General features: G+C 39.9%; 1 protein-coding gene across 5 annotated transcripts in view; it reads left to right on the top strand.

Moving 5' to 3' along the window:
- Window positions 1-25977, top strand: part of POLR3B (RNA polymerase III subunit B) — a 105325-nt gene extending 79348 nt beyond the window's left edge. For all 5 annotated transcript variants that reach the window (XM_006193711.3, XM_032493416.1, XM_032493420.1 and 2 more), the window contains 5 exons: window positions 11855-11958; window positions 12578-12744; window positions 17516-17629; window positions 20418-20591; window positions 25528-25977. In XM_006193711.3, the coding sequence (XP_006193773.2) occupies window positions 11855-11958; window positions 12578-12744; window positions 17516-17629; window positions 20418-20591; window positions 25528-25657 (689 nt within the window). In that variant the 3' untranslated portion in view covers window positions 25658-25977. The remainder of the gene's footprint in view (window positions 1-11854; window positions 11959-12577; window positions 12745-17515; window positions 17630-20417; window positions 20592-25527) is intronic.
- The last annotated feature ends 510 nt before the right edge of the window (window positions 25978-26487 follow it).

The raw sequence follows: 26487 nt of genomic DNA, 5'->3' as shown, positions 1-26487 counted from the left end.
AAGCTATTTCAGCCAAAATAACCAAATGCACATGCCCACCCATATGTGCACCTTGGTCTTCAGTGAGAATCTGCCTTCACAGCCCAGAGAAATCTACTTGGTTGTATTTAAGTCACTGCTATGGGCTCAAAACCATGTTAGGCTCTCTAGGAGGTAGAAAGAAAATTCAGCCCTTGGCTAGTGTCCATGAGAAGTTGGCAAAAAGATGACTACAAAGGATTACATATAGTTAAATACTAAACTATACGGTGAAGACCATTTGTGATAGGGAAGTTGAGAGTTTATTGTGGATAGGGATAAAATCTCAGAGTTTGAAAAGACCGTTTAGAAACCCATCTTCCCCAGTATAAGACTCTTGGCAGATGGTTTTCCACTTTGCACATGACCTGTGAAGGGAGGCCCGTGCTTTCTGAGGCAACCGCTCTGTGGTGGCACTGCTCTGATGGTTATACTGAGCTGAGTGTGCTTTCCTGTGATGTTCAGGCATTAGTCCTGCCCTGCCCTGTGGGCTTACTGAATGGACACGTTCCCCATTTCTTCTGTTCATCACTTAAAGAAAGCTTTCAGGTTGATTTAAAAAAAAAAAAAAAAACACACACACACACACACACACACACAGCAAAGAGGTAAAGGTCCTGAGTGCTATGTGAGCAATTTTATCCCTTTATGCCTTGGTCTCTTCCTCTTTGAAATGGGTGTGGTTTCCTAGGAGTTGTTTCCGGGATTAAACAAAATGATGTGTATAAAGCAGTGACCACAGTGCCTGGTGCACAGCCAGCAGTCAGTAAAGGTGACTGCTGCTAGGTCTGTCCCACGTCTTCTCTTGCAGGCTGGGCACAAAAGGAAGGCAGACTAGGTGGGGTTTGGACTTGGAGGGCTGTGGGGAAGATTTTTTTCCTGAGAAAGAAAAATGGGGAACCCCAAGAAAGAGCAAATCAGTGGAACCTGCTGACTGACAGGAAGGAAAAAGAGAGCAAAAGAGAGGAAGGAGGCCACAGTGACTGGTTTTAAGCCTGGGAATGGGGGCACCAATCTCAAAGCAACTTTGTGCCTCATTGAGCTAGAGGGGATGGAGGACATCTCAAGTGCTTATATTATTAATTAACTCACTTGTTTCTCCAGCTTTCACTATGTACCAGGCACTGTTGTACATACTAGAAATACAGTGGTAAACAGGACTGCCAGGATCTGTGCTCTCGTGGAATTTATGTTTTCTTGGGGAAGGAAACAGAAGAAGTAAACGAAAATACAAACGCGATAATTTAAGGTAGTGATAGTGCTGCACATGAAGGCTGATGTGAAAGAGTGACTGATTTGCAGGGGGCTGGGGGGACCTTGATTTGATAGTCAGGGACAGCCTCTTGGAGAAAGTGACACATGAGCTGAGACCTGGAGAGTGAAAAAGAGCCATTGAAGCAAGAGTCTGGGAGAGTTAAGTTCAACAGCCCTGATGCATGAATGAACTCCATACCTTCAAGGACCAGACAAAAGGCCAGTATGGCCAGGCATATGCCTGAGGAGGAGTGTGGTTTGAGATAGGGAGAGAGAAAGGATAGGGCCGCATCCTACATTGCCTTGTGGCAAAAGGAAAGGAGTTTGGCCTTTATTCTAAAAATACTGGGGACCAGTAGGCCTGTTTGATGGTAAGTGTAAGCAAAGGAGTGACAAGATCTAACTTACCATTTTAAGACGTCACTCAGGATTCCATATGAAGAGCAGACTGGAGGGGACCAAGGAGGGCAGCAGGGAGACTGTGCCAGTGGTCCAGGCAGGAGAGGACAGTAGCAGTGGAAAATGGAGAGAAGTGATGGATTCTGGATATGCTCTGGAGTTAAAGCCGACAGGACTTGCTGATGGCTGAGATGTCAGGGAAGGAAAAGACAGGAACTGAAGATGAGGTTTGTGGCCTGAGCAGCTGACAAGGCTTTTTACCAAGAAGGGGAGGACTGAGGAAGGAATGGTTTTTTGGAGTTAGGTGGGGCAGGGGCTGAGAGTTTGCCCCTCAGATTTGAGGTGCCCATTAGACTCCAGGTGAGGATGTTGAGTAAGCATTTGAATATTAAGAGTCTGGAGCTCCATGGAGAGGTTAGGACTAGAGATATCTGAGAGTCACCTACGTGCAAATTTATGGTATTTTACCTTTTGTGTATTAATAATTTACAAACATTTTCATCTATATTCCATACTTTAACCTTTACAGGTCTAGTTGGTATTGTTATTCCTGCTATACAGAGTAGGAAATTGAGGGTCAGAGATGTGAATAACTTGCCTGCTGTAGCTTAGTGCTGGCAGAGTCAGGATTCAAATCCAGATTTTTGATTCTGAGTGCATTGCCCATTCTGTTAATTCTAGTTAAGGTGGCTCTTTTCTCTTTTGATATCCCATTGTCACTCTGCCCTCAAGGTTACCATATTCCCTGGGCCTGGGATTTCCCCTTGGAATAGACACAGCCTTTTCCTGAGACAGAATTCCAATATTTCTTAATGTAATTTTGTATTACTAATATATATATATAAATTCTAGTATTTCTTTGAGGAGGAAACACAGAATTCCTTCTCTTCCCAGATAAGCAGCTTTCCATAGCATTATTCTGCCACTAACCCAGAGGAAATGCTATCCTCACCTACCACATTCCAGAGATGCCTGCCAGTCCCCCATATTAAAACATGCTCTTAACACAGAGTTGTGTTTTCATATATTCCTTTCTTCCTAAAATCAACTCATTGTAAAACACTGTCCCCACTCCCTTTCTTTAATTGGTCCTCTGGTCAGGCTTCAGTCATCTTGGTTAAAACTCCAAATCTATCAAGAATTTGAGCATATGGAAGTAAATTTTTGAGTCCTCAACTTTGACCATTCTCCTGATTCATCTGACAGGATGGGCCAGAATCTTGACTAACAGATGATAGTTAGAGCCAGAAAAGGAGGGGCACTTGAGGAAAGTGACTTGCATAGCGATGACAGTGAGCTGATTTGGAGTATTCACATGTGGCAGGCACAGCTGGCAGCATCTCTATAGAGCAACGCAACAACTCAGCCCCTAGTATGGGGCCCAGAGAGGAGCTGGATGAGGCCTGAAAGAGTTGGATGTTGGCAGGTAAAATGTGAATGAAATGGAGAGTAGTCCACAACATCAATTATGCTGTGGTTGTCATGAAATGAGCTGATAAAAATTTCATAGTGTTGTGAGTGTTTAGGTTATATGTGTCACACCATGATTCCTGCAGTGATTTCTTTGTTTTGGTTTAGGGCACACCAGAGTAAGAGCAGTAGGTAGATGAACTTAGTTTTTACTCTTGAAATGTAGAATTGTTTGGAAGTACTTTTTTTTTTTTTTTTTGGTAGCATTACTTACAAGCTGACACTTGTGTGTTTCCTATAAGAAAATGTAAAGACTGTCTTGATGTAGGTTATCTTTATGCCCATCTCTTTTTTTCCTACTCCATTTAGAGCATTAAATTCGTTATTCTTGGTGTTCGGAAAATAAGACCACCTTCAGGTGGCCCTGAGGGTGGTCTTATTTTTGTCTTTTGTTAAAAGTTTATTTTGACAAAGCTGTTGTTAGGGATTCTTTTTGCATATACATAATGTGTAGATGGCATTTCTGTACCTAATGCCTCTTAAAATATCCTAGCAATTAAAGGAGACTTGAAAATTTAGTTTCATGGAACAGGAGTGTCTATCCTGCTCAAGTCTGATCACTTCAAAGGTGGTAGGATAATTAGTAGCTAAATGAAACCCAGATGCCAAGAGGAAGCTGTTTAGCTCTTTGTTATAAAAGCTCAGGAAGGGGATCGAAGAGGATGGAGTAAGTGGGTGATCTGGACCAGGAGAGTCGGTACTACACAGTTGGGAGTCAACATTAGTGCTGTGTGATAAGGAAAGCTTGACTGTAATTGATCCAACAGAGAAGGACCACTGAAGAAGTGAAAGTGTTTGATCAATAGCTATTAAAAATGTGACAAATCCAGTAAGCAGCATCACTCTCTGTGACCTCAAGAATGGAGGAGGACCAGGCAGAGAGCCATGTGTGGAGGAAGGAGAAAGTAGTTCATGAGGAAGACAGTGTCATAATTAACATGAAGTCTACTCCAGCCTGAGAAGCAGACAGGATTCACTCACTTTTTAGATAAGGGAATTCCAATACAGTCTTCTAATGAGAAATTCAAAGAATCTTAATGAAGTACATTCGTCCTTTAAGTCTTTGTGAGGTCCATTATGCATCTCATCAGTAAAAGCACAGTGAATCAGCTTGTCCCCAAGGGATCTGGCCTTTGGTCAAGAATCTCTAGAACGGTTCATCCTTTAGTAATATGCAAGATACTGGAAAAGGTGAGATGACTTAGTAATAACCTGTACACCAGAGTTGGGCATTTGTTGTGTGTTTGTTTACAAAGGAAAGAAAGTTTTATTTAGCTTTGTTTTACATTCAGTTGAGGGGGGAAATATTAAACCTCAAAATCTTGATCTCCTTTCCAAGTGTTCTGTCTAGACTTTCAGGTACTTTAGAGTGAAGCCATGACTTACATAGTAGATACATAATGATGCCCCACAGGGGAAGATAGAGCAGAACATGGGTCTGGAATGTTCTTCCTGTTTTCTCTTCATAGTCTTTCTTGATCAGCTTTATACCTAGAGTTAAAGATAGGAAGAGACATTCACATAGAAGGCTGATGGAAGTCAAGTTTGGGACTAGACTTTTTATTAAAATCAAAAAACTTATGTAAGCCTCTTGAGCTTTGGCGTAAGTTCTGTCTGAAGGGAACTCATCAAAGGCAAGCATTTTTTTTCTTGAGCCTTGCTTTCACATGATAGTGCACTTATTAGAAGGGTGAGCAGATTTCCTGCTCGGTTAGGTTTTTTTGTTTGTTTTATTTTTTAATCCTTTAATAAAAATTATCTGTCAGCCTAAGGAATTCCCAAGTTAAATTTCATTTCATTGCTTAGGAAACCAAATTATTATATTTCCAGATTTCCTCTTACTTTTGCTGTCATTCACAATGAGGAAGGAAAAAGTGGACTCCTTTGATGTAGGGGGGAAAAGGCAATATATCACTTCTCTGAAAGGACATTTCTCAGTCTCTCATGTGAAAAAGGATTAGCACCTCCAACAAAGGTCCTGTAGATCACAGAATCGGCAGCAATACCAAACAGTATTCCTAAGGAGAGGAAAAACTGTATTTGAGCAAGAGTGTTTGTCCTGGCAAACAGAAGCTTTTTAATAACTGCAAATCTGAGATAATGACACACACTCCTCAGTATCACCCCTAAGCCCTCAGACAGCTAGTATAAACGGAGTGAAGTCAGCCTTTGTTTTAAAATAGAAGTATAATCTTATCAAAATGCAGGATTTGGTTTTTTTTTTTCACGGAATGATTCATTGTGTCTACCTTTGGTTCATAAGGGTTACACACTTATGGATAACATTATGTGGAAGATTCATCTTTAATCCTCTCTTGTTCAACAAAAATTCCAATATAAGGTTACTTTCTTCCATTTTGTACTAATAAAAGTTATTCAACCACCTGCTGAATTAGTTTATTAAGATTTTAACTGAATATTAACGAGAAGAAAAGAAAGCCTACCCTGACTTTTCAACACATTAAAGACTCTGTATACAGTAGGCGTGAAGAGGCTGTAGGAAACGAGAAAACGTTCATTTGTGTGTGGCAGAAAAACCAAGGGGAAAGTTTGTTTGTTAAACAAGACTAGGCAGAAACTTTGCTTTTTCCAGAACTTTGCTTGTTATTTCCTTTTTCTCCATTCTGTTTTCTGAAACTGAGAAAATGAAAGACTCTGATTTAAAGTAATAATAATTACACCTTGTACTTATGTGGCACTTCAGACCGTCCAAAACCCTCTCTGCTAGTCTGAAGCTTCAAAGTCTGGATGTCTTTGGCTCCCTACTTTGCTTGATCCTGCTTGAATGAAAGATTCCAAATGGGAGGGGAGAAGGGGGACGATGGAGCTAACAGTGTGAGCCCCAAGATGGGGTATATGATGCCAGACAGTCCTTCAGAGTTTGGTTCCAAAAAGAAATTCTGGCGACTCTTACTTTAATGTTGGAAATCAAGATTGTTTTGTCTGCACAGATACCTTAAGAAGATTTTATTAAGTTGACTTTTTTAAGAACAAATTTTGGTCTTCAGTAGCTAGCCAGTAACCCTCTGACCTTTTAGTAAATATCCAAGTAAAGCTTTGAAATTAGGGTGTTTAGTGTTTTATGGCCCAGAATAAAAATCTCCAGTTCTGTTTCCAAATAGTGTAGCCTCAACACATTTTATTAAGCTCTTGACACATTCAGCCGTGTGTATTTTGTAAAGTTCCTATGGTTATTGTTTTACAATAGCTGCTTCCAGAAGCATTGTAAGGGTTTCAATTAATCAGCCCTTTGTGTGCTTCAGACTATGCAAATTTATCACATCAAACCATTCAACTGCTCATGGGAAAGCCGTGTAAAAACTGTATTGTCTTCTAGCACCTCCTCTCATTTAGAGTGATGTTTTAATAAGAAAGCTAATCAAGTTTTCTTATGCATTATTTATCTGTTAACATGTAAGGAAGCGCCGAATTAAAATTATGTCAGCCGGGATATGGCAAGTGATGTGATAGATCTGGAAGTGATTCAACAACAGAACAAAGCTAATATGATTCAACAGTTTTTGTCTCCTCCCCTCCCCCTTGGAATTACTTAAGGTGGTGGGGTGAAGAATAAAAGAAGGTTAATTCAATAAGTGGAAAGGGGGAAAGGAAGAAAGGAGTAGCTACCTGTGTTAGCCTTCGGGTTTTGATTTAGAGATTTAAATTTCTGCATATGTAAAAGCTTATCAAGATGAGTTTGTTCAAAGTAGAAATACCTCTTATTTAACACGAACAATCGAAAGCATTCCTGCTGCTTCTTCAGCCCAATTTACCACCATAATCATCAGCAGTAAGCTATTTTGCGTTCGAAATCCGCAGCCCAGGTACTGTGAAGTTCTGAAGTTATTAGGAGACACCATCCTGATGGTGTGAGATGATCTGAACTGCCCAGCAGAGTGAGCTGCTTTCGGCCTCTTCAGCCACAGTTAATACAACTGCGCCTGCTCTTTCCTTTCATTAAGTTGGTTTGCTTTGCATTGCTAGTTTGCTCCTGCTGAGAGTAATTAGGTTTCTTATATAATAGTAATTCCTTGTATTTATATGCCACCGTTCTCTGAGGACCTTAAAGTACCTCTCAGACATTAGCTCATCTGTTCTTCGAACACAGTTGCCTCACGAGATAGGCGCTAATTATTCCCATTCCAAAGGCCAACCAACTAAGGCTCACTAGAAAGTCGTACTTTACCTCAAGGTAACACAATATTAGTTGCGATGCACAGAGCCAAATTAAGGTCACCTGATACGTCACCCCACACAGGTCTGAGAGTCCAAGGGAATGAAGCCCTTTACAGATGATGTCCCTCCAGTCCCCATTTATAAACCTCATTGAGATCGGGCTTTGCAGTGCTCACTCCTTCACTAAACACCAACCCTATTCTTGAACTGTGACTGATAGAGAAGCATTACAGCATCATTTCACCTTCATTTAATGCACAGAGTGTTAAACTGTGCAGAATAAATAGCCTCGTCTAACCAGTACCTACAGAAAGTAAAGATAGGCAATTTTGACTCTGGTTAGTGTTATTTCAACAGAACATACTGCCTGATTGGCTCTGCATCACTTAGAGCATGAGAATGTGGTAAGCTGAACTATATATAAGTGATTTCATTCTCAATATTCAGTTAGGTTAATCTGCATGGGACACCTCTCGAGTGGAATTGAGTCCCTGAACCACAGCACTTGTCACACAGTGGATTAATTGAGGTCATTGAGGGAAATTATTCTGTTTTCTCACTCACAAAAGGAAGAGTAATAATATGTATCAACCTCAGAGTGGTAAACTTAATCTCTGAGTGGTTATACATAGAAGGTACACTTGCTAAATAAAAATTTTAAGAATTAAAAAGTGAGGCGGAATATGATCTTAAAAGGAGACCTGGCTATCAACAAAATAGAAAACCCTTTGCTAGTTGGGTCTCAACACATTATAAGTCACACTAAAAATAGCTCTCGAATTAAAGATGTTGTTACCATTGTCTTTGGCCAGTTGTTACGTGCCTTCCTGTCTTGATACGGTAATGTAATGCTTTAGTTTTTCCTTACGTTTTTTCTCACGTTTTTATGTTTTTTTGTCCCCCGCCATTTGGATTGAGATAGATCCATTACTAAAACTAGTCCAAAAAAAAAAAAAATCCACAAGTGACTTTTGAACAACTTGCTATTTATAATTAGAAATACTTTCTAAGAATGATTCATCAGATTAACTGGGCTTTTGCTGGGTAAACCTATTCTTAAAATGATTTATATGTTGTTCTACAAGGCCACAGAAATAGAAATAGCAAATTGGTAAAAGAGCCTCCAGTATCTGGGCCGTGACACAGAGAACTGTGGCAGCAGGTCCCCCAGATTTGCCTTTCCTGTGTGGCTTGATGGTCAGACTTGTGGCTTCTTTAGACTCCCTGTGTTCTTAACCTTTACAACATGAAATTAAGATTGATGGCGATGAAATAGTATTTTTTTGACTGGGTATTTGTTGCACCTTTCTGGTCTGACTTTCTGTGTTCTAGTTTCCCCTTATTGTCTGCTTTCATTTGTTTAAAGTTCTGTAGGGTAATCTGTGGTCTAATTCCCATTTGGCCTATATGAGTGCATTAAATGTTCCTGGGCCTGTTAAAATGGTGTATTTGCATTTCCCTGCCAGGAGGTTGTGCTATAAACAATGGGGTTGAGACATCAGCATGAGCCGGGGGATGAAATTTTATTTTAAAATCTGAAATGCTGTGTAAGCATTTAAGGTACGAATCAGTAATTGTTTCACAACAGCTCCCATTAGATATGGTTTATTTGTAGTCCATCCTCTTTTCAAGGATCCAGGGGAGTGTTAACACACTAAAGAGACTGCATATCATTTACATTTTTAAACCAGCATTAAAGGAAAATGACGATAACTTTTAAGAGTTCTAAATATTGGAAGAGGTTTTTATGCTTTTGTCCCTGGAGAAAACACGGTTTTAATTTTTCACTTGAAAATAAGAAAAAAAAATCCTTCCTACTTTGATTAAGGATTTGAATAATTCTGAAACAGAAATACGTTTTAAAAAAAAAAAGTCTGGTTCTAAGATTGAGAGCTCTCTTCTCCCCCTTAATGAATTCAGTAAAATACAAACTCTAAAAAAATCATCTGTCTAATTTGAGATTCGAGATCATGAAATTCTGTCTAAATATTTTGTTTTAACTTCTAAGCTCATTATGGTTTCTTTGTGTTAACTTGTATTAAAATCTGTCAGCTATGACTGGTCTCATAAGCACAGTCAGCGGACCAGAATAAGTTAATTATTTACTTGTGTCACTAGTGCTCTTCATCTAATGAAATGCACAGCTGTGTTAGATCTGCAGTTGGATGTGTAGCTTCCATTGTTCCGCAAGTCAGCAGAGGGTAGAAGCCGCAATGATGGAGAGCCCTCAGTTCTTTCTGCTGTTCTGGCTTTCTGTGTCGATTTCATGGATCTTTTATCATTCACTTTCACACAAAACAAACAACACAGGCCTGTCTGCTATGGGAACCATCTTGGCATATAAAAGGGTTTTCAGAGCCTAAAGCAATTTTAAGTTAGCTAAGATTTAATTTTTGGCTTACAGGTGCCCTTGATTCAGATGTGGCTAAAGCAGTTCCTATAACGGAACGAAAAAATCTGAAAGCTCTTTATATAAACAATATATTTTTAAATTGCAGTGTCAGAAAAGGGCTGATAAGAAAGTAACTTGCCAAGAAAGGAAGCTCTTTACCAAATATTAATCAGATTTCAAGCAGAGTTATTAGAGATTCAGATTCCAGGGGAGGGAATATTGCTTTCATTTTAATAACAAAATAAAGTTGAGTTAAACTCGTCAGCTATAACTGAGAACGCAAAATGCAAATCATCTCTCCTTACCCTCCCCCAGCTTAAGTGTGTCGTGCTTCCATGGTGTGTTTCTGTACCTCCTGCACCTCACTCCCACCTTCTCTTGTTGGGAGTGAACAGGCAGCTTCCTTTTGAGCAGACGCCGGCTTCCCCCTGTGAACTGCCACTGAAGGGGTGCCGAGGCTTTTCTCTGGTTTTGTTTTTAAGGGATGTAGCTGAACCCTCCATCTCCTCACCAGCCAAAGTGGCATTCTCACCCAAGCACGTCCCAGGACCGGCCTCTTTAAGGAATTGCCAGTTTTAACATTTTGTTCACTGCTAAACAATGTTGTTGTCGGTGCACCTAGATTTACAATTTGATCTCTTTCAGAGTAGATTTCCCAGTAGCCCTAGTGTTTTGTCAGATAATTTCAGTGTGGACAAGATGGATTTTTGGAGGGAAGAAAGGAGAGGCACACAGTCTGCTTGATTTAAATTCTAACACATTGTTGCTGAGTTTGAAATAAAGTGAACTGAATGTTTCTGTGCTTGATGTAAAAGAGCATATGTTCTTTATAATAAACAGTATAATTTCAACCAAAAAGCCAATTGAAGTACGTTCATGCTCTAGAATTCAACTCCATAAATCTAATTACCATATTGTTGGCAGCCACTAGAAATCCGAATATTGATAATGGATGTTAAATGGGCACATGGCACTCTTTTTCTTTAGACTTCAGCTCTTGGTGATTATACCACATTACAAAAATTTTATTTTAAAATAATTTGAGTAATTATGTAGAAATCAAACTGAGGAAGGAAACATTTCTTTGAGAGTAGTTTCTTTTCAATAGGTACAGATGGTTGATAATTTTGTATACAAGAGAAAAGGAATTTTATCTTACTAAATATAAAAGCATTTTTTCTTGGTCCAATGCCATACACTAGTTTTCTAATTCTGAATTATGTAGATTGTGGTTAGCAATTTAAATTATACTCCTATATCCCTCCTACCAAGAAAAAGAAATCAGGAATTAAAAACTATTTAAGAAACAAAATTCCCTACAGGTTAGAATAATATTTAGGGAGTGATAAAGTACAGCTAATTTAGGAGACTGTCGGTAGATTGCAAAAAGTTGGTGAGTTTTTGTTTTATTTTCATTCTTAGAATTCCATTCCTAATTCTAGCTTTTTTGTCCGAGAATAATTTGGTGTTTAATTTTCGTGTTCAATTTTATAACTTCAATCAGAGGTCACTTTTCTAATGTGCTGTAAGCTATAGGAATTAAAATTCCTTCAGGCAGTTTAGCCTCGGCCAGGAAAGCCCTGGCAGAAACCAGCCAACCAGCCAGGGCTCGGCAGCCAGTAAGTAGGCCTGTTAGCACACTAGCCACACACGAGTAGTCCTTGTCACAGTTTTAAAACCGCAGTTCAGACACACCCCTCGCTCAATCAGTTCTATGTTTGGTAGTCAGAGAACTTGCATTCCTGTGATTTGGGTACAGTTTGTAGCCAGTCATGAACTGGCTGGGGAGGAGTGAAATTGCTGCTGACTTGCAGTTTCAGGGAACTTGACAGGGCCGGGCCCAGTGAAGTGGCTGCTCTTCCATCTCCGCAGCATGAGAGGTGGGGCAAAGCAGCCTGACAGCACCATTGGGTGTCATGCCAGCAGGCTGGTCTACAGGCTTTCTGCAGGGACAGTCGTTTGGCAACTGTTTGTCTAGAAGGATTGTTGGAAATTGCTTTTGTTGCTCTTGATTGAGTCCATGGTAAAGGTTTGAGAGCAATGGAAATAGAGATGGCAGCGGGGAGATCCCAATTAAGTACGGTAATGATAATTCTTCCTTTCTGCCGACTTGCTTTACATAGCATGAATTCTTCTCTCTACCAGGTGTTTGTGGCTTGATCGTCCCTCAAGAAGACATGCCATTTTGTGATTCTGGCATTTGTCCGGACATCATAATGAATCCACATGGCTTCCCATCTCGAATGACGGTCAGTACGTTTTTCAGAGGCGCTGCTTTTAAGGAAGAAGGCAGGCAGTTGGTTTGTAGTGAGCGGAGGAGATGGGACCCTGAAACTGATTTTTAGAAAGGGCTCCTTGACCTCTTGCCAAATAAATAGGTTCCTAGACCCTGACAGTGGTGGACTGATATCCTCTGCAGAGGGAGTGGGGAGAGATCTGCCCTTCCCTTCAGGAGCAGTCTTCTGAACAGTGAACTCACCCCCTCAGCAGAAGAACCCCTTACATCAAACCTAATGCATCTCCCTTTCTGTGGTTACTGTTTTGTCATCCTGGCTCCACCACCTACCATTTATGGGACTTGAAAGTTGCTTAACCCTTCCGTACTTCAGTTTCCTCATATCTAAAGTGAAGGAGATGATGGTACCTATCCCACAGGGGTTTTGGAGGCATAAACTTAGATCACATGTCAAGCTTTTCTGACAGTCTGTTGCACAGTAAGAGAGGGATAAACATTTGCTATTATTAATTTATAACTCATTAATAGTTGTAGTCTTATAATCTTTGGGGGAAATAGGCCACAGCTAAATAAACAAACAGAATTCCTATACTACATTCCTGGGGCTCACTTAATTTGTTCACATCCCACAGGTGGGGAAGTTAATTGAACTGTTGGCAGGCAAGGCCGGCGTGTTAGACGGCAGGTTCCACTATGGCACTGCATTTGGAGGCAGTAAAGTGAAGGATGTGTGTGAAGACCTTGTTCGCCACGGTTATAACTACTTGGGGAAAGACTATGTCACATCTGGCATCACAGGGTGAGTGAGTGTTTAGACATTTTAAAGAAAAAGTATGATTTTATTAAAGTAAAAGTATGATAAGATAAAAGAGCCTTTAAGATACATAGTTTTTCTCTTTTAAGTAATCTGATACAAGAAAATCCAGATTTATGATGGAGGTGCTAGCTAATGCTATGGTGACAATCATTTTGCAGTATGTAAGTGTATCACATCAACACATTGTACACCTTACACAATGTTATATGTCAATTATATCTCAATAAAACTAGGGGAGGAAGAGAAAAGAAAGTCCAAATTTAGAAAACTGATAAATTGTTTTGTTGGTGAGGTGATCATTTAAAAAGAAGAAAAGATCTAATTTACCAAAACAGGATTTCAATGTAACTTTTAAAGAACACAGAAGTTGTGTGTAATGCAAAATCTCTTAACCATTGGCTTTTCTCTGCATTTCTATGATTAATGTCAGATACTTAGTGCTCTGACAGATAGCCTGAGGCCTCATATTTGCACATTCATTCACTAATGATGTGTTAAACACCTAACATGTGCTAGGTACTAGGTATATAGCACTGAACAAAATAGATGTGATCCCTGACCTGTGGAGCTGACCACTGAGATTTGTTACTAGACATTAAAAAATAAGACAAAAGGTAGCTTCTCAGCAGGGCCTACCCTGACTACTTACTTTAAAACTACAGCTCAGTATTGCCCATTTCCTGCTTTATTTTTCTATGTAGCATTCGTCATTATCAAGTATACTATGTAATAATACTATATGGTATCATTACCTGTCTCCCTGACAAGAACCAGGACATAGCCTCCATGAGAGCAGGGCTCGTCTGTTTTGTTTACTGTTTTATTTCCAGTGTCTGGCACAAGGTCTGACATACAGCAGGCACTCCATAATATTTGGTGAATAAGGGAATGAAAACATATAAATAAAAATATAAATAGCTCTCACCGAAATGAAGACAAGGAATAGGTTAGAAGATCCCTGTGAGGAGGCGAATATTTCAGTGAGGATATGAAGGATGGGAAGAGACCTTTTGAAGAGTGTTTCCTGCAGAGGAAACACATGTTGAACAAACACACACCTTATAAGGGACAGAGCTTGGTAAGTTCAGGGAACCAGCAGAGCCCAAACTGGCTGCTGTGCAGGGAAGAGGCAGTGGCTGCAGCCTGAGGGGAGGCTGGAGAGCGGGTCACACAGGCAGAGTGTGGGTCTTCCTGGTACCCTGGGAGAAACAGATGTCCCTGAAATTATCGAGAATGACAGGGTTTTGAAACTTGACTCATACATGGGTTTAAAGAATCAAATCAGTTGCTTAAATTAAGACACCTGTATTTTATGCCAGATAAAACTCTCGGACATAGTGTTTATACTGTTTTCTGAGGTTTTAAACTGCTTGAACGTAAGGGAATCTCAGCACGGGGAAGCGCGTGTGAGAACACAGAGTTGATTTTAGTGCTGCAAATTGAGTATCCAGATGTGATTTAAATGGTCAAAGTCTAATCTGTTAAAAGTACTGATTGCTTTCTGAAATGACCTATCCAGACTGTAATGATACAGATGGATGTCTTTAGGTATATCACAGTTGAGAAGTTACAGAAAATCGCATTACAGGAAAAAAGTGATACTCCATTTCAGAAATGACTCAGTGAAGTAGCTAAGGTCTTTTTCAAAGAACACAGTTGTCATTGCTAAACTGATCATGTTAGTCTTTGCTTCTCATCCAGAAAGAATGCAGAAGTTGACCAGAATGTGTGCAAAACCAAAAAATCAATTTGGTGGGCCTTCTAAACATAATTTTACTGGAAGATTTGGTTGAGTTATGTTTTGCTTCTATAGACAGCTGTAGGCTATGTCTCCACCACCCTCGCCTAGGCCCCCAGACAAGTGTTTTCATTTCTTTGCCATTTATCTCGGTGGCAAGGTTTAAGAGACACTAGTTTAGCTTGTTAGTTGAAAGTTCCACGAAGGGCTCACAAATGTCACCTGCCAACTTTCATCCCTTGTCACGTTTTTGAGCATAGCTAGGAGGAAAAATGGCATATGCATATGGCTTTAATCACTTGATGGAGGGGCATTAGGTGACAGAGTTCTAGAAATTCTGCCACGAGCAGCCATACAATACAGGAATAGAATCATATATTATTAAAGCTGATCTGACTCCCTTGTTGTACAACTAAGAAAACCGAGATAAAGAGATCATGCAGTTACCTCATGACAGAGCTGTGGGACAAGAAAGGGTCTCCTGACACCCTGTCCTTTGTGCCTTCCACTCTGTCTTCCAAGAATCTGGTTGTACTTCAGGCATCGGAAGGGTTTGATAGCTGCACAAGCCTTTGCTAATGGTACTTAAAGTGCTTAAAGTGTGATAAGGGGTGTACCAAGCAAGCAGGTCAGATGTTTTGATGTCCTTTCTGCCGTGTCTGTTGCTTCCTTTGCTCTTTCCACTATGGGATCTGCTGTGGCCCAAATTTACTTGGCTCAAGACTGGCCAGCGTGGCAGGAGGAGCACTAGATTTGCATCACTGTACCACTCACCAGCTCTTATTTAACCCTCTGTGCCTATTTCTTTTCTTAAAAATAGGGAAAACAGTCCCTCCCTCCCTGGATTGTTGTATGGATTAAGTCCTGGGTCAGTGGCACATGGTGGATGCTGCCTTTCTTCTGAGGAAGGAAATTCTGGGGCAGTTAAAAAAATTTTAAAGGCATCAATCTTCTGGCTACTCTTGCTCTAAACCGAAGAAAAAAGCTTTCCACTCTCAGAGCACTTAAATATTTACTTCCTTTTTAAACTCTTACTACAGTTTTTCTAAAGGTTCACTGAGTCAGCTGTGTAACAGACATTTACCGAGTACAGCTGTGTGCCAGGCAGGGTCATTAGCGCAGGGGCCACAGCGACAAGGAGACAAAGTGCTTATCCTGCAGAGATTACTTCTTGTGGCGAAGACAGGTGATAATCAGAGAAATAACAAGTGCATACTTTAATAACAAATGGTGACAAGTGCTGTAAAGAAAATAAGAAAAAAAGAATTGAGACAGTGTGTTGCTACTGGGATGCTGGGGTGGGAGGAAAACTTCTTCACAACCTGTTTAAATTTTTCTATCTTTCTTTTTTTTTTACTTTTTTTTTTAACTGAATGAAAGAGTCTTTACATTCTGTAGTGCTTTACAATTTTTGGAAGTTTCACACACACGATTTCATATACTCCCATAATAACCCTTTTTTTCCCTACCCTTATCTTACCCCTCCTCCCTTTCCTCTCCCCACTAGTAACCACTAGTTTGTTCTCTGTATCAGTGAGTCTGCTTCTTTTTTGTTTTACTCACTAGTTTGTTGTATTTTGTAGATTCCACATATAAGTGATATCATACAGTATTTGTCTTTCTGTGTCTGACTTATTTCACCTAACGTAATACCCTCCAAATCCATCCATGTTGCTGCAGATGGCAAGATCTCATTCTTTTTTATGACTGAGTAGTATTCCATTGTGTATTTATATATATCACATCTTTTTTATCCATTCATTTGATGGACACTTTAGTTGCTTCCATACCTTGGCAATTGTAAATAACTAAAAAATTTTGTATGGAAACAGGAGACTCCAAATAGCCAAAACAGTCTTGAGAAAGAAGAATCATGCTCCCTGACTTGAGACTATACTACAAAGCTACAGTAATCAAAACACTGTGGTACTGGCACGTAAACAGCCACATAGATCAATGGAACAGAATTGAGAGCCCAGGAATAAACTCACACACTTGTGGTCAGTTAATCTATGACAAAGGAGGCAAGAATATACAATGGAGAAAAGATAGTCTCTTCAATAAGTGGTGCTGGGAAAACTGGACAGCTACATGTAAAAGAATGAAATTAGAACATTCTCTAACACCATATCCAAAAGTAAACTAAAAATGAATTAAAGACTTAAAGGTAAGACCGGATACCATAAAACTTCTAGAGGAAAACATAGTCAGAGCACTCTGACATAAATCACAGCAATATTTTGGGGGGATCTGTCTCTAAAAGCAAAAGAAACAAAAGCAAAAATAAACAATAGGGACCTAATTAAACTGAAAAGCTTTTGCATAGTAAAGGAAACCATTGACAAATTGAAAAGACGACTACTGACCAAATGATATGACTGATAAGATGTTAGTATCCAAAATAGGTAAACAACTCAACATCAAAAAACCAGATAACCTGATTGAAAAATGGGCAGGAGAACTGAACAGACATTTCTCTAAAAAGGAAATGCAGATGGCCAACAGGCCCATGAAAAGATGCTGAACATCACTAATCATCAGGAAAATGCAAATCAAAGTGAGAGTGAGATATCACTTCACACCTATCAGAATGACTATCATCAAAAAGAATACAAATAACAAAGCTGGCAAGGATGTGGAGAAAAGGGAACCCTTGTACACTGTTGATGGGAATGTAAGTTAGTGCAGCTGCTGTGGAAAACAGTATGGAGGTTTCTCAAAACACTAAAAACAGAACTACCATATGACTCAGCAAGTCTCCTCCTGGGCATATATTCAAAAAAACCAGAAACACTAATTTGGAAAGATACGTGCACCTTGCATCAATGGTACTTTTTTATATTTTCATTTCTAACGTTTTTGTTCACTGTAGACTGAAAATCTTCTTTCCCATTCATTTAGTGATAATCCTGTTCATACACAAATCACGGCCTGCCAGTGATGAGTCCTAGAAAAAGCTGTCTCTTGTTAGCCCAAACTTAGTTTCTTAACCTAAAACTCTGACCTGTCTTTCAGGGAGCCCTTAGAAGCATACATCTATTTTGGCCCCGTGTACTATCAGAAACTGAAACACATGGTGCTAGATAAGATGCACGCCCGGGCCCGGGGACCACGAGCTGTCCTTACCAGGTAAGAGAAAAGCATTTATAATGTGGTCAAGTCGATCTTTCATCTCTTGGGTATAGCAATAGGCAGGAGTCAAAATTTGGGATGTTAGGCATCAACAAAAATGACATATATCTGATTAACATGAAAAAAATAGCAACCAATTAAAATCAATTCATAGACACAAGAGCAAGCCCATCATAGGTCTTGCCAGTAGTCTCCTGACAGTCCTTTACTGTGTACCAGTTTACAAATATGGTCCCATTCAAAAAGGTTCATTTATAGGAATGTAGATACACTTTACACGCACACATATTGATACACCTGCATGCTCCCATGTGTATACAGAAGACACATACGTAATGTTATTCAGTAGCCCAAGCCACAACTATCATTTTTAAAAACTGTTACTGGAGCATAAGGCGCGTGTATTTGCATGCTTATTTGAATAAGCTCTGGGAGGTTTGGGTTCACATGTGCCCCATTGGCCAGTGTTTCTTCAGTTTCAAGCATAGTGTCTGTGTGTTGGTGAATGGATATAATTGTTGGGAAAGGGAATTATAAATACTAAGTTTCACATGTTCTTAGTACTACATTTTATAGTTGGAGAAGCATAGTCTAGGACAGTGGTTCTCAACTGGGGCGATTTTTTAATGTCTAAAGACATTTTGAGATGTCACAACTTGGGGGGTGGGGAGGAAGCTACTGCATCTAGTGGGTGGCGGCCAGGGATGCTGCTAAACATCCTGCAATGCACAGGACAGCCCTCACCACAGAGGGTTACCCAGCTCAATATGGCAGCAATGCCGAGGCTGCCAGAGAGTTTGGCCCAATGGAGCCAGGTAGACAGAGATGTGAACTCATCTCCATCATGTAGCACTTCCAGGTGCCTTGGAGAGATGGCTTAGCTTCTCTTAGCTTCGGTTTTTCTCATATATGAAGAGAAGAGAATAATACCCACTTTTCAGCGGGCTAGTGAATGTCAGATGTTTGAACATAGAATGTACACAGTGTTGATCCATGGGAGAGGCTCAGCATACATGCAGTTCCCTGCCCACTTTCCCTGGCACTGCCTGGGTGTTGCAGTTCAGGGGCAGGGGGCAGAGGATGAAGCAGCTAGTGTTTGGGTTTTTTTAAAACCAGGGGAGAGGTATAGATGACTTAATTCCTTGACCATGTGAAACTGAGCAAATGCACATGCCTGTTGAAAAGACAGGCATACGTGTGCTTAAAATTGCAGAAGAGGGAAGAGAAGCTGAGATTCTTAAGGCAGTAATGACCTCAGTAATGAGACCCTACCTGCGTTAGGAGCATCTTTCCCTGAGTGCCATCCCCTTTAGAACTTCCATTTCAATTACAACATCCAAAATTATTTCAGAGTAACATTTCAAAATATGTTTCCTATTTTTCTTGCTTTGTTGTATAAAAAAGTTACTACTTTAGAATTCGTTTCGTGTATTCCATATGAATCTGCCTGGAGTGTATTTGTCTGTAGTCATGGATCTCAGTTGGTTAAAATCCAAGTTTGGGGTTCTGCCCACATGTGATCTGACCACCTTTACTTGTCTGGTGACCACAGGTGTAGGGATCCCCCTACTCCCACCCCAGATAAAAACATGTAGATGTTGTACTCAGTTATGAAGTGTCCACTACAGTGTGTTTATTTTGTAAGTTTTTCATATGTCAATTTTCTTTCAGCAGATAATCTACAACTTAAGTTGATTTCCCACTGTAACTTTCCACAACAACAAATATCAAAAGATGCTGTGGAATAAAGCAAGCAATAGGTTTATGGCCCACTCCTCCCTCTCAGACTCCCTGTAAGAACTGTCACTCCAAAATCAGCCAACCAAGGAGCTCCCTTTTTTTTCTTTTTTTCTTTTCTTTTTTCTTTTCTTTTCTTTTCTTTTCTTTTCTTTTCTTTTCTTTTCTTTTTTCTCTTCTCTTCTCTTCTCTTCTCTTCTCTTCTCTTCTCTTCCTTTCATCAGAACCTAGATGGGGTTGCCTGAGTTGTTTCAGAATCCCTTAATTGTACCTACATCTCTGGATCTTGGATTCTTACCCTTTTAAGATATTGTCAAGCCCAGCAGATACATAAACCACAGAGTGTCCATTCAGGGGGACTAATAGCTTCTCGGTTGTCATACAAGGAAGGAAGGACCTGAATGGGACAGACACAACTTTCCCAGCCTCTGGGGAGCCTCCCACCTGCCTTAGTTACACTGTTCTTCCAGATGATTCCTGATCTATTCTAAATTTTATAAAAGTCTGCTTCTTTCCCTATTTAATTTACTTCTTAATAATAAAGTTCCTTCCTGGAGCCCTGGCAGTAACTGCTGGGGGACCTGGGTTTCTTCCATAGTCCATTCTGCTTGGTTTTTCTGCTTTTAAATAATAGAGAACTCAGACATCTTTGAAAACACTCAAAAGACGTTCTACCCTGATTTGAGGACTGTACTATCCTGATAATAATGATAGAGATGGTGATAGTAATGCTAGCACTGCTGTTTTATATGATTATATATTCATTTATTATTGCATCATATAATATTATGTAATTACTACTTCCAACTAATATAGCAACTCCTAGTGTTACATCTCTTCTCATTTAAGGCTCTTTGGGATGGGTATTCTTACATGTCTTTTACAATGAGGCTGAGAGGCTGAGCAGCATGCTTTTGGTCACTGTCTAAAAGCACTTTGAATCCACTTGAGCCCTGCTCTAAAGCCCTGTGCTCTTATCCAGCACGTGATGTTGCTTTTTTTGGTTTAATATAGTAATGACACATTTGTCTAACTTGTTGTTTCAAAGGCAACCCACTGAAGGTCGATCTCGTGATGGTGGTTTGCGTCTTGGAGAAATGGAACGTGACTGTTTAATCGGTTATGGAGCCAGTATGCTTTTGCTAGAGAGACTAATGATTTCAAGTGATGCCTTTGAGGTTGATGTCTGTGGGCAGTGCGGACTTCTGGGGTACTCTGGCTGGTAAGTGGATACCACATGTCTCTCGTACCACATCCTTTGCCTCTTAAATCACTGTCCGGGGATTGACCCTGGATCACACCACATACTCGCCAGTCTTCGCCATCCAGGCATTCCTGGAATTCGGAATTTTATATGTACATGCTTAGTTTGTCTACCTAATGTTCTGCTTTCTACGACTGCTAGAGTTTAAACTCCCAGGGAATACAGGTTTTATCTTCTTTTTAAAGAAGCATCTCAAGTACCTTTTATAACACAATTTACCTATAAAGATACTAGCAGATTCATTGTTAGATGTCAGAATTACAGCATATTTTAACTAGAAACTTTTTATGAAGATTGTGTTGAATGCTCGCTTTTAAACTCGGACCCAAAAAGCCAGGTATGTTGCCCTAGATCTTATAGTAAATTGGTGACAGAGCCAGGACCTTGTCTGTACTCTCTCTGCTTTACACTTGGACTGTGAATTCCACGAAGACAGAGTCATTGTCTGTCTCAGTCATTCACTCAACAAACAGTAAGAATCTGCTAAGTGCCAGACACTGTTCTAGGCCCCAGAAATACAGGGGTGAATAAGACAGATGAATGGCTGCTTACAGGGAGCTTATCTTCTAGTTCATTCTAATTACATTCTGTCTTGTTTACCCCTGCTTTTCCAGCCTGGGACTTGGTAGATGCTAAATAAAATATAATTGCTAAATGATACTGACCCTGCATATGGATGATTGCCAATAGGTAAATTATGTAACTCATAAAGTTTTTAAGTTCTGTGTAGAGTTCAGTAGATAAAAAAGCCAGCTTAAAAGATGATGCTACATATTTCTTGTTGGTGTTTGTGTAGTTAGATCCCCTTTCCTTATTGTAATGGTTCACTCTACCACCAAAGAGCAGCCACTCTGCTTAGGGTTAGTCATTATCTGGAGCCCTGAAATACCCCTGTAGGAAGGAGGGCTGGTAGTTCCCTAGTTTCTTCTTACTTTTCTGCTAGAAATGAGGTCCAACAAGATATAAGGCAGTTGCTGCAGGGACAGGGAACAGCCCCAGCTCCCTCATCAGCCCTCACTCAACCTCTCAGAGCCCCTTTTCTCTGGGCAAGGGTGAGGGTGCATCCTCCGAAGGACAGAGTTAGGCCCAGATGAGCATTCATGGCTAGAGTTTGAGAAATACAAGGGCTACCTTTTTCCCACCGAGTCTCCCATCAAAGCCTCCTTCCAGAGAGAGCCCCAACTTTTTGCCCTCCTAAGCTACCAGTCTTCATGGTGAATAAAGCAGATCAAAAGCCAGAATGAGTAGGATTCTTAGAACACAGTATATACCTTGCTCATTAAATGACAAAACCTTTTAGCCAATTATTTTATGATTTTTGGTGTAAAAGAGTTGATTAGACTTGTCTGTGAAATCATTTCATTTTAAAAACTAACACAAGAGGTGCCATTTGCAGTTCGTTCCTTTCATGAGGTTGCAGAGATAGGGTGACGTTATTCTATGCATTAGCCTGGCTTTTTCTTATATCAGTGACACGGGGCGGGGAGGTTGCTTCAATTCTGAGATGTCTATTTGTCTTTTGAAATGCATATTGAGTTTGCTTTTTATTGTCCTGGCTGTGTAACAACAACAAAAGTGTAATAGGAAGATGCCTGGAACCTAATTTCACTATGCTTAGATCTTCAAATTTGGCACAAGGATTTTTAAATAATTTACTTTGAAAAGATGGTTCAGAGAAGTCATTTTATTAAGAATAAGGATCAGAAAACTTCAAAGAGTTTCCTTTTCTTCTCCATCTTCCCCACATTCCCTCCTGTGCCCCCGCCCCCCAACCAAAGAAGAAAGAGAGAGAGAAAGGCAGAAAGAGAAATAGAAAAAATAAAGCAGAACACCAGCTTTACTTATGCACTTTGAAAACCTTCCCCTCTCTTCCGCTGAATACTCAGGGAAACTCAGTGTAAGCAGTAATTGATCTCAGCGTTATTCTGTTAAATTCATATCTCCTTTCCTGCTTCGTTTCTGTCTCATTTAGAGATCATCTGATGGCAGTGCCTGATTTTGAAGCTCATGTGTTCAATGTGTATTGTATTTGAAATCCTTTGAAAGAGGACTAAATCAGGTTACACGGTTTAAGGGTCTTTACTGTAATTAAACAGGCCTGGATATACTGTATGTCTGATTTTGAGTGGCCTACTTATACCCTTGTTGCCAACAGAAAAAAATTCCTAATCCAGTCTGGTAGTCTAGCAGCCTCCTCGTGCTGCTTCCTGGCAGAGGAGCGTAATGATGCTGTCATTTTCCCGTCGTTACCTGATCGTGTGTGCTGGGTTGTGTGGGAGGGAGCACGGGCGTTTGTTGGAGGAAGTCGCTCTTTAATGAACAGCACAATGGAGGCTGAGTAATTAGAGCAGCTCAGAACCTTGAAACTGGCCTTTTGTCAGTGATTTGCACATTAGTAAGGCATTGCTATGGGGATGTTTACAGCAAGACTGTTGTTCTGCAGAAGACACGGAGGGCAGAAGTCACAAAAGAGAGGTCCAGAAGGAAAACAGTGGAGAAAAGAAAATCCCTATTAAGATAATTAGCTCTTAGAGGACATTTTACTGGACAGCCATTCCTCATGTGAAGCCACAGTCTCCTTCTTTTGCTGCCTTTGCCCTAAAAAATCAGTTTGTTTTCTTGCTGTTCGGGTCAGGTTTCTTCCTTTGGACATTTTCTAGACATAGAGAAAAAAATTACATATTTTTATTATGTGTATGTGTTTATATATACATGCATCTATGTATCTGTACACATATGCATTGGAACATTTTGAATGATGGAGAAATATTTAGTAATAGAGAAGATTAGTGGGCTTTCTGGATTATGAATCAGTACATATGGAAAATTTAAATAGATTAGTTTGTATTGAAGTCATGGGGTAATGTAATGGTCAGGAGAATCAGCAATAAGTTGCTCCAGTTAAATCCACTTCTCCAATTTAATTAAAGCATGAACATGATTCCTGAATAAATTAGATCAACCTAGGCACATTAAAAATGTAATTCTTAAACTGTCATGCATTGAAGAGGTCTGTAGGTAATCTTTTAGGAAAAGGTCATTTACTGTGTTTCTGTCGTTGCTACCGATGGAATCAAACACTCCACAGTGCTTGCTGAGCCCCTGCAAGTCCCCCAGTGGGGGCCCAAGCATGAGTCCATCATGGCTCAACCTGTTTGCATTCTCTTCTCACGAAGTTCTTGTCTGTGTAGTCACTCACCACCACATTCAAATTCTCAGCCTTGGTGCTTTTCTTTTCTAAAATAATAAAACTTTACTGATTGCAAAAAGTGACCCCTGCTCTTTGTAAAATACTCAGTGACAAAAAACGTAAAGAAAAAAATACAGTCATATTAATTCCTGTCACCCACAGATGACAACTATTAACATTTTCGTGACTCTTTTGGGGACATGTCTGTTAGCCAGTAGTTCTGTACTCTTTAAAAAAAAGTCATAAATTCTTTTGAGATTCTGATAATAGCAGAATAATTAAAACGTATACTCACACAAAAGAGTCTTTATTACATACGATTTTGGGGACTTCATACATTTACTGAAATGCATCTGAGGACCCCCTTGGGATCATGCTCTTTAGCAAACTGCTTTTTCTACTCCACAGTGTGTCCTGGACACTTTTGTATTTCAATAGTATGATTCTACATCATCACACTTAATGACTGCACAGTATTCTTCTGCATAAATGTCTTCTAATCACAGAACCAATTGCCTGTTGGACATGTGAGCCATCTCCTGATTTATGCTGTTATAAATAGTGTGACCGTGAACATTCTTGTGCACATATTTTGCCACTTTTGCGATTACTCAAATAACATGCACATCTACGTGTTTAATACATATTGCCTTACTTACCCTCCAGAATGGCCTTTTTCATTCACGAAGGAATCTCTCTCCAGTTCCCAGTCAGCAATGACTCTTCTAAGCCTTAGTTATTATTCCTCTTGCACTCACTTTCCCCTCTGTTAACTAGGAGGTTGTAGTTTTCTACCTATTAAGTCTCAAGATTTCTACTGGAAACCTATTGCCCCAGACTGTTGAAATGTAGGGTGAGGACCTATTTTGGTCTGAAACCTGAGAGAATAACTCGCTTTCTCCCCAGGGACTCTTCTTCAGTTGTAGCCATGGATTAAGACCTAGATTCAGTTCACTGGCTTTTGCTGAAAGAAGAGAAAAGAAAATTCTAATTGGAATAGGCAGGCACATTGGTTAGGAGCATGTGCTGTTATAAGGATTAAATGGGAATATATGCACACACACAGTTCTTTAGTTTTGCACAAAGGCCAATGTGCTGTAAGTACAGTAGCTTCCAATAAAAACAAGTAATCAAGCTTGAAGAGCACTGGAAAAATAAATAACATTTGATTGGACATCACCTTTCTATATGAATGTCTTATCTTTCCCATCACACTTCAAGTATCTCAGTGACAGAAATCAAATTAAACATCTTGCCTAGAATAGTATGGCATAGTAAATGCATTTCAAATACATGGAGATGGATTGAATCTGTTTAAAACACTTTCAACAACAAAAAAGTAAACCTGAGTAACTTTCAGATGGTTCAGATTTCTGGGCCTCATTCATAACAAGCATATAGGCAGCTATTCTGTATTTTAAGGAGAAAGGCCTAGAAGTGTGGAAGTAGCTGATTAAAATTTCGTGCTTTTACAATTGGGGGAGTGATACTCGTTTTGCTTTTACTTTTGTTACCTTGGATGCTTCTTTTTATTTTGGGGGCACATACATACTTATGTGACAGTGTGACTGAACGCTGAGGAATAGAAAACTGATGAATCTGGTAGAATGGTGATAGAATTTTGTCGAGTGAATCGTCACTTGCTCCACACCGGCCTCCGTTTCTGAGTTACTGTCCCTCTAACATGACTGACTTGGGTTTCAGGTGCCATTACTGCAAGTCGTCATGCCATGTGTCTTCCCTCCGCATTCCGTATGCCTGCAAGCTGCTATTCCAGGAGCTGCAGTCAATGAACATTATCCCCAGGTTAAAACTGTCCAAGTACAATGAATAAGGATGGGAAAGATGGTTACTTAAAGAGAACAACTAATGTGTCCACAGTGGTGAGGAGCAGAAGGGATAAGGACCACTTCTGCTCCTGTGAATACTGTTCTCTCTCTCAAAAAAAGAAAAAAGAAAGAAAGAACCACGAAATTGTTGGAGAGGCTTTTTATACATTAGAAGACTGGCTGAACAACCCTGATCAACGAGTCCGGGCCATGGGAGAAACACCAACAATGAGGACTGTAGCAAAGTCTGTCGTCCGTATTCTGAATTTGATTCACAAGTGAATGTGACCTAAAAGATAAATAAACTTTTATTTATGTTCTGGTATCTTGAAATTTATTCATTACAAAGACCTTCCTCCTTAAAAAGAATGTTTGGGATTAAATAAAATGCCAGATTCTTATGACACGTGAAGGACATGGAGAATCTGAGCAGATTAACTCGGCCTTTGTCTGGGGAGGCTGATCTGAGCGGTATTTGAAGGAAAAACACCTGCGGGAAGCCGGGAGTGTGGCTGATAAGCGGAGGCTTTCTTACCTGGTTCTCTGAGGGGTGAGTGTTCGCAACAATTGAATCTTACCTTTATACACCCAATTTTTAAATTCTAATCTTGGTTAAGATAATATCTTCCTGCAATCTTCAGCAATTTTACCAGATGTCACCTTTTCTTCAGGACTAATTGCCACTCATTTGAACCTCCGTGATCATACCATGCAATATTTGTTGAATATCTGAAAATAATTCCATAGACACTAAATTTTCCATCCCTTCCATTCCTGCCAGGATGTTAGCTGTCCACTTTCTTTTTAATCTGACAACCTTCTTCATCCATTTCTA

Source organism: Camelus ferus, chromosome 12 (assembly GCF_009834535.1).
Source record: "Camelus ferus isolate YT-003-E chromosome 12, BCGSAC_Cfer_1.0, whole genome shotgun sequence".
Classification (NCBI taxonomy): domain Eukaryota; kingdom Metazoa; phylum Chordata; class Mammalia; order Artiodactyla; family Camelidae; genus Camelus; species Camelus ferus.
Note: the sequence above shows the minus strand (reverse complement) of the source record. Positions and strands in the feature narration are given on the sequence as shown.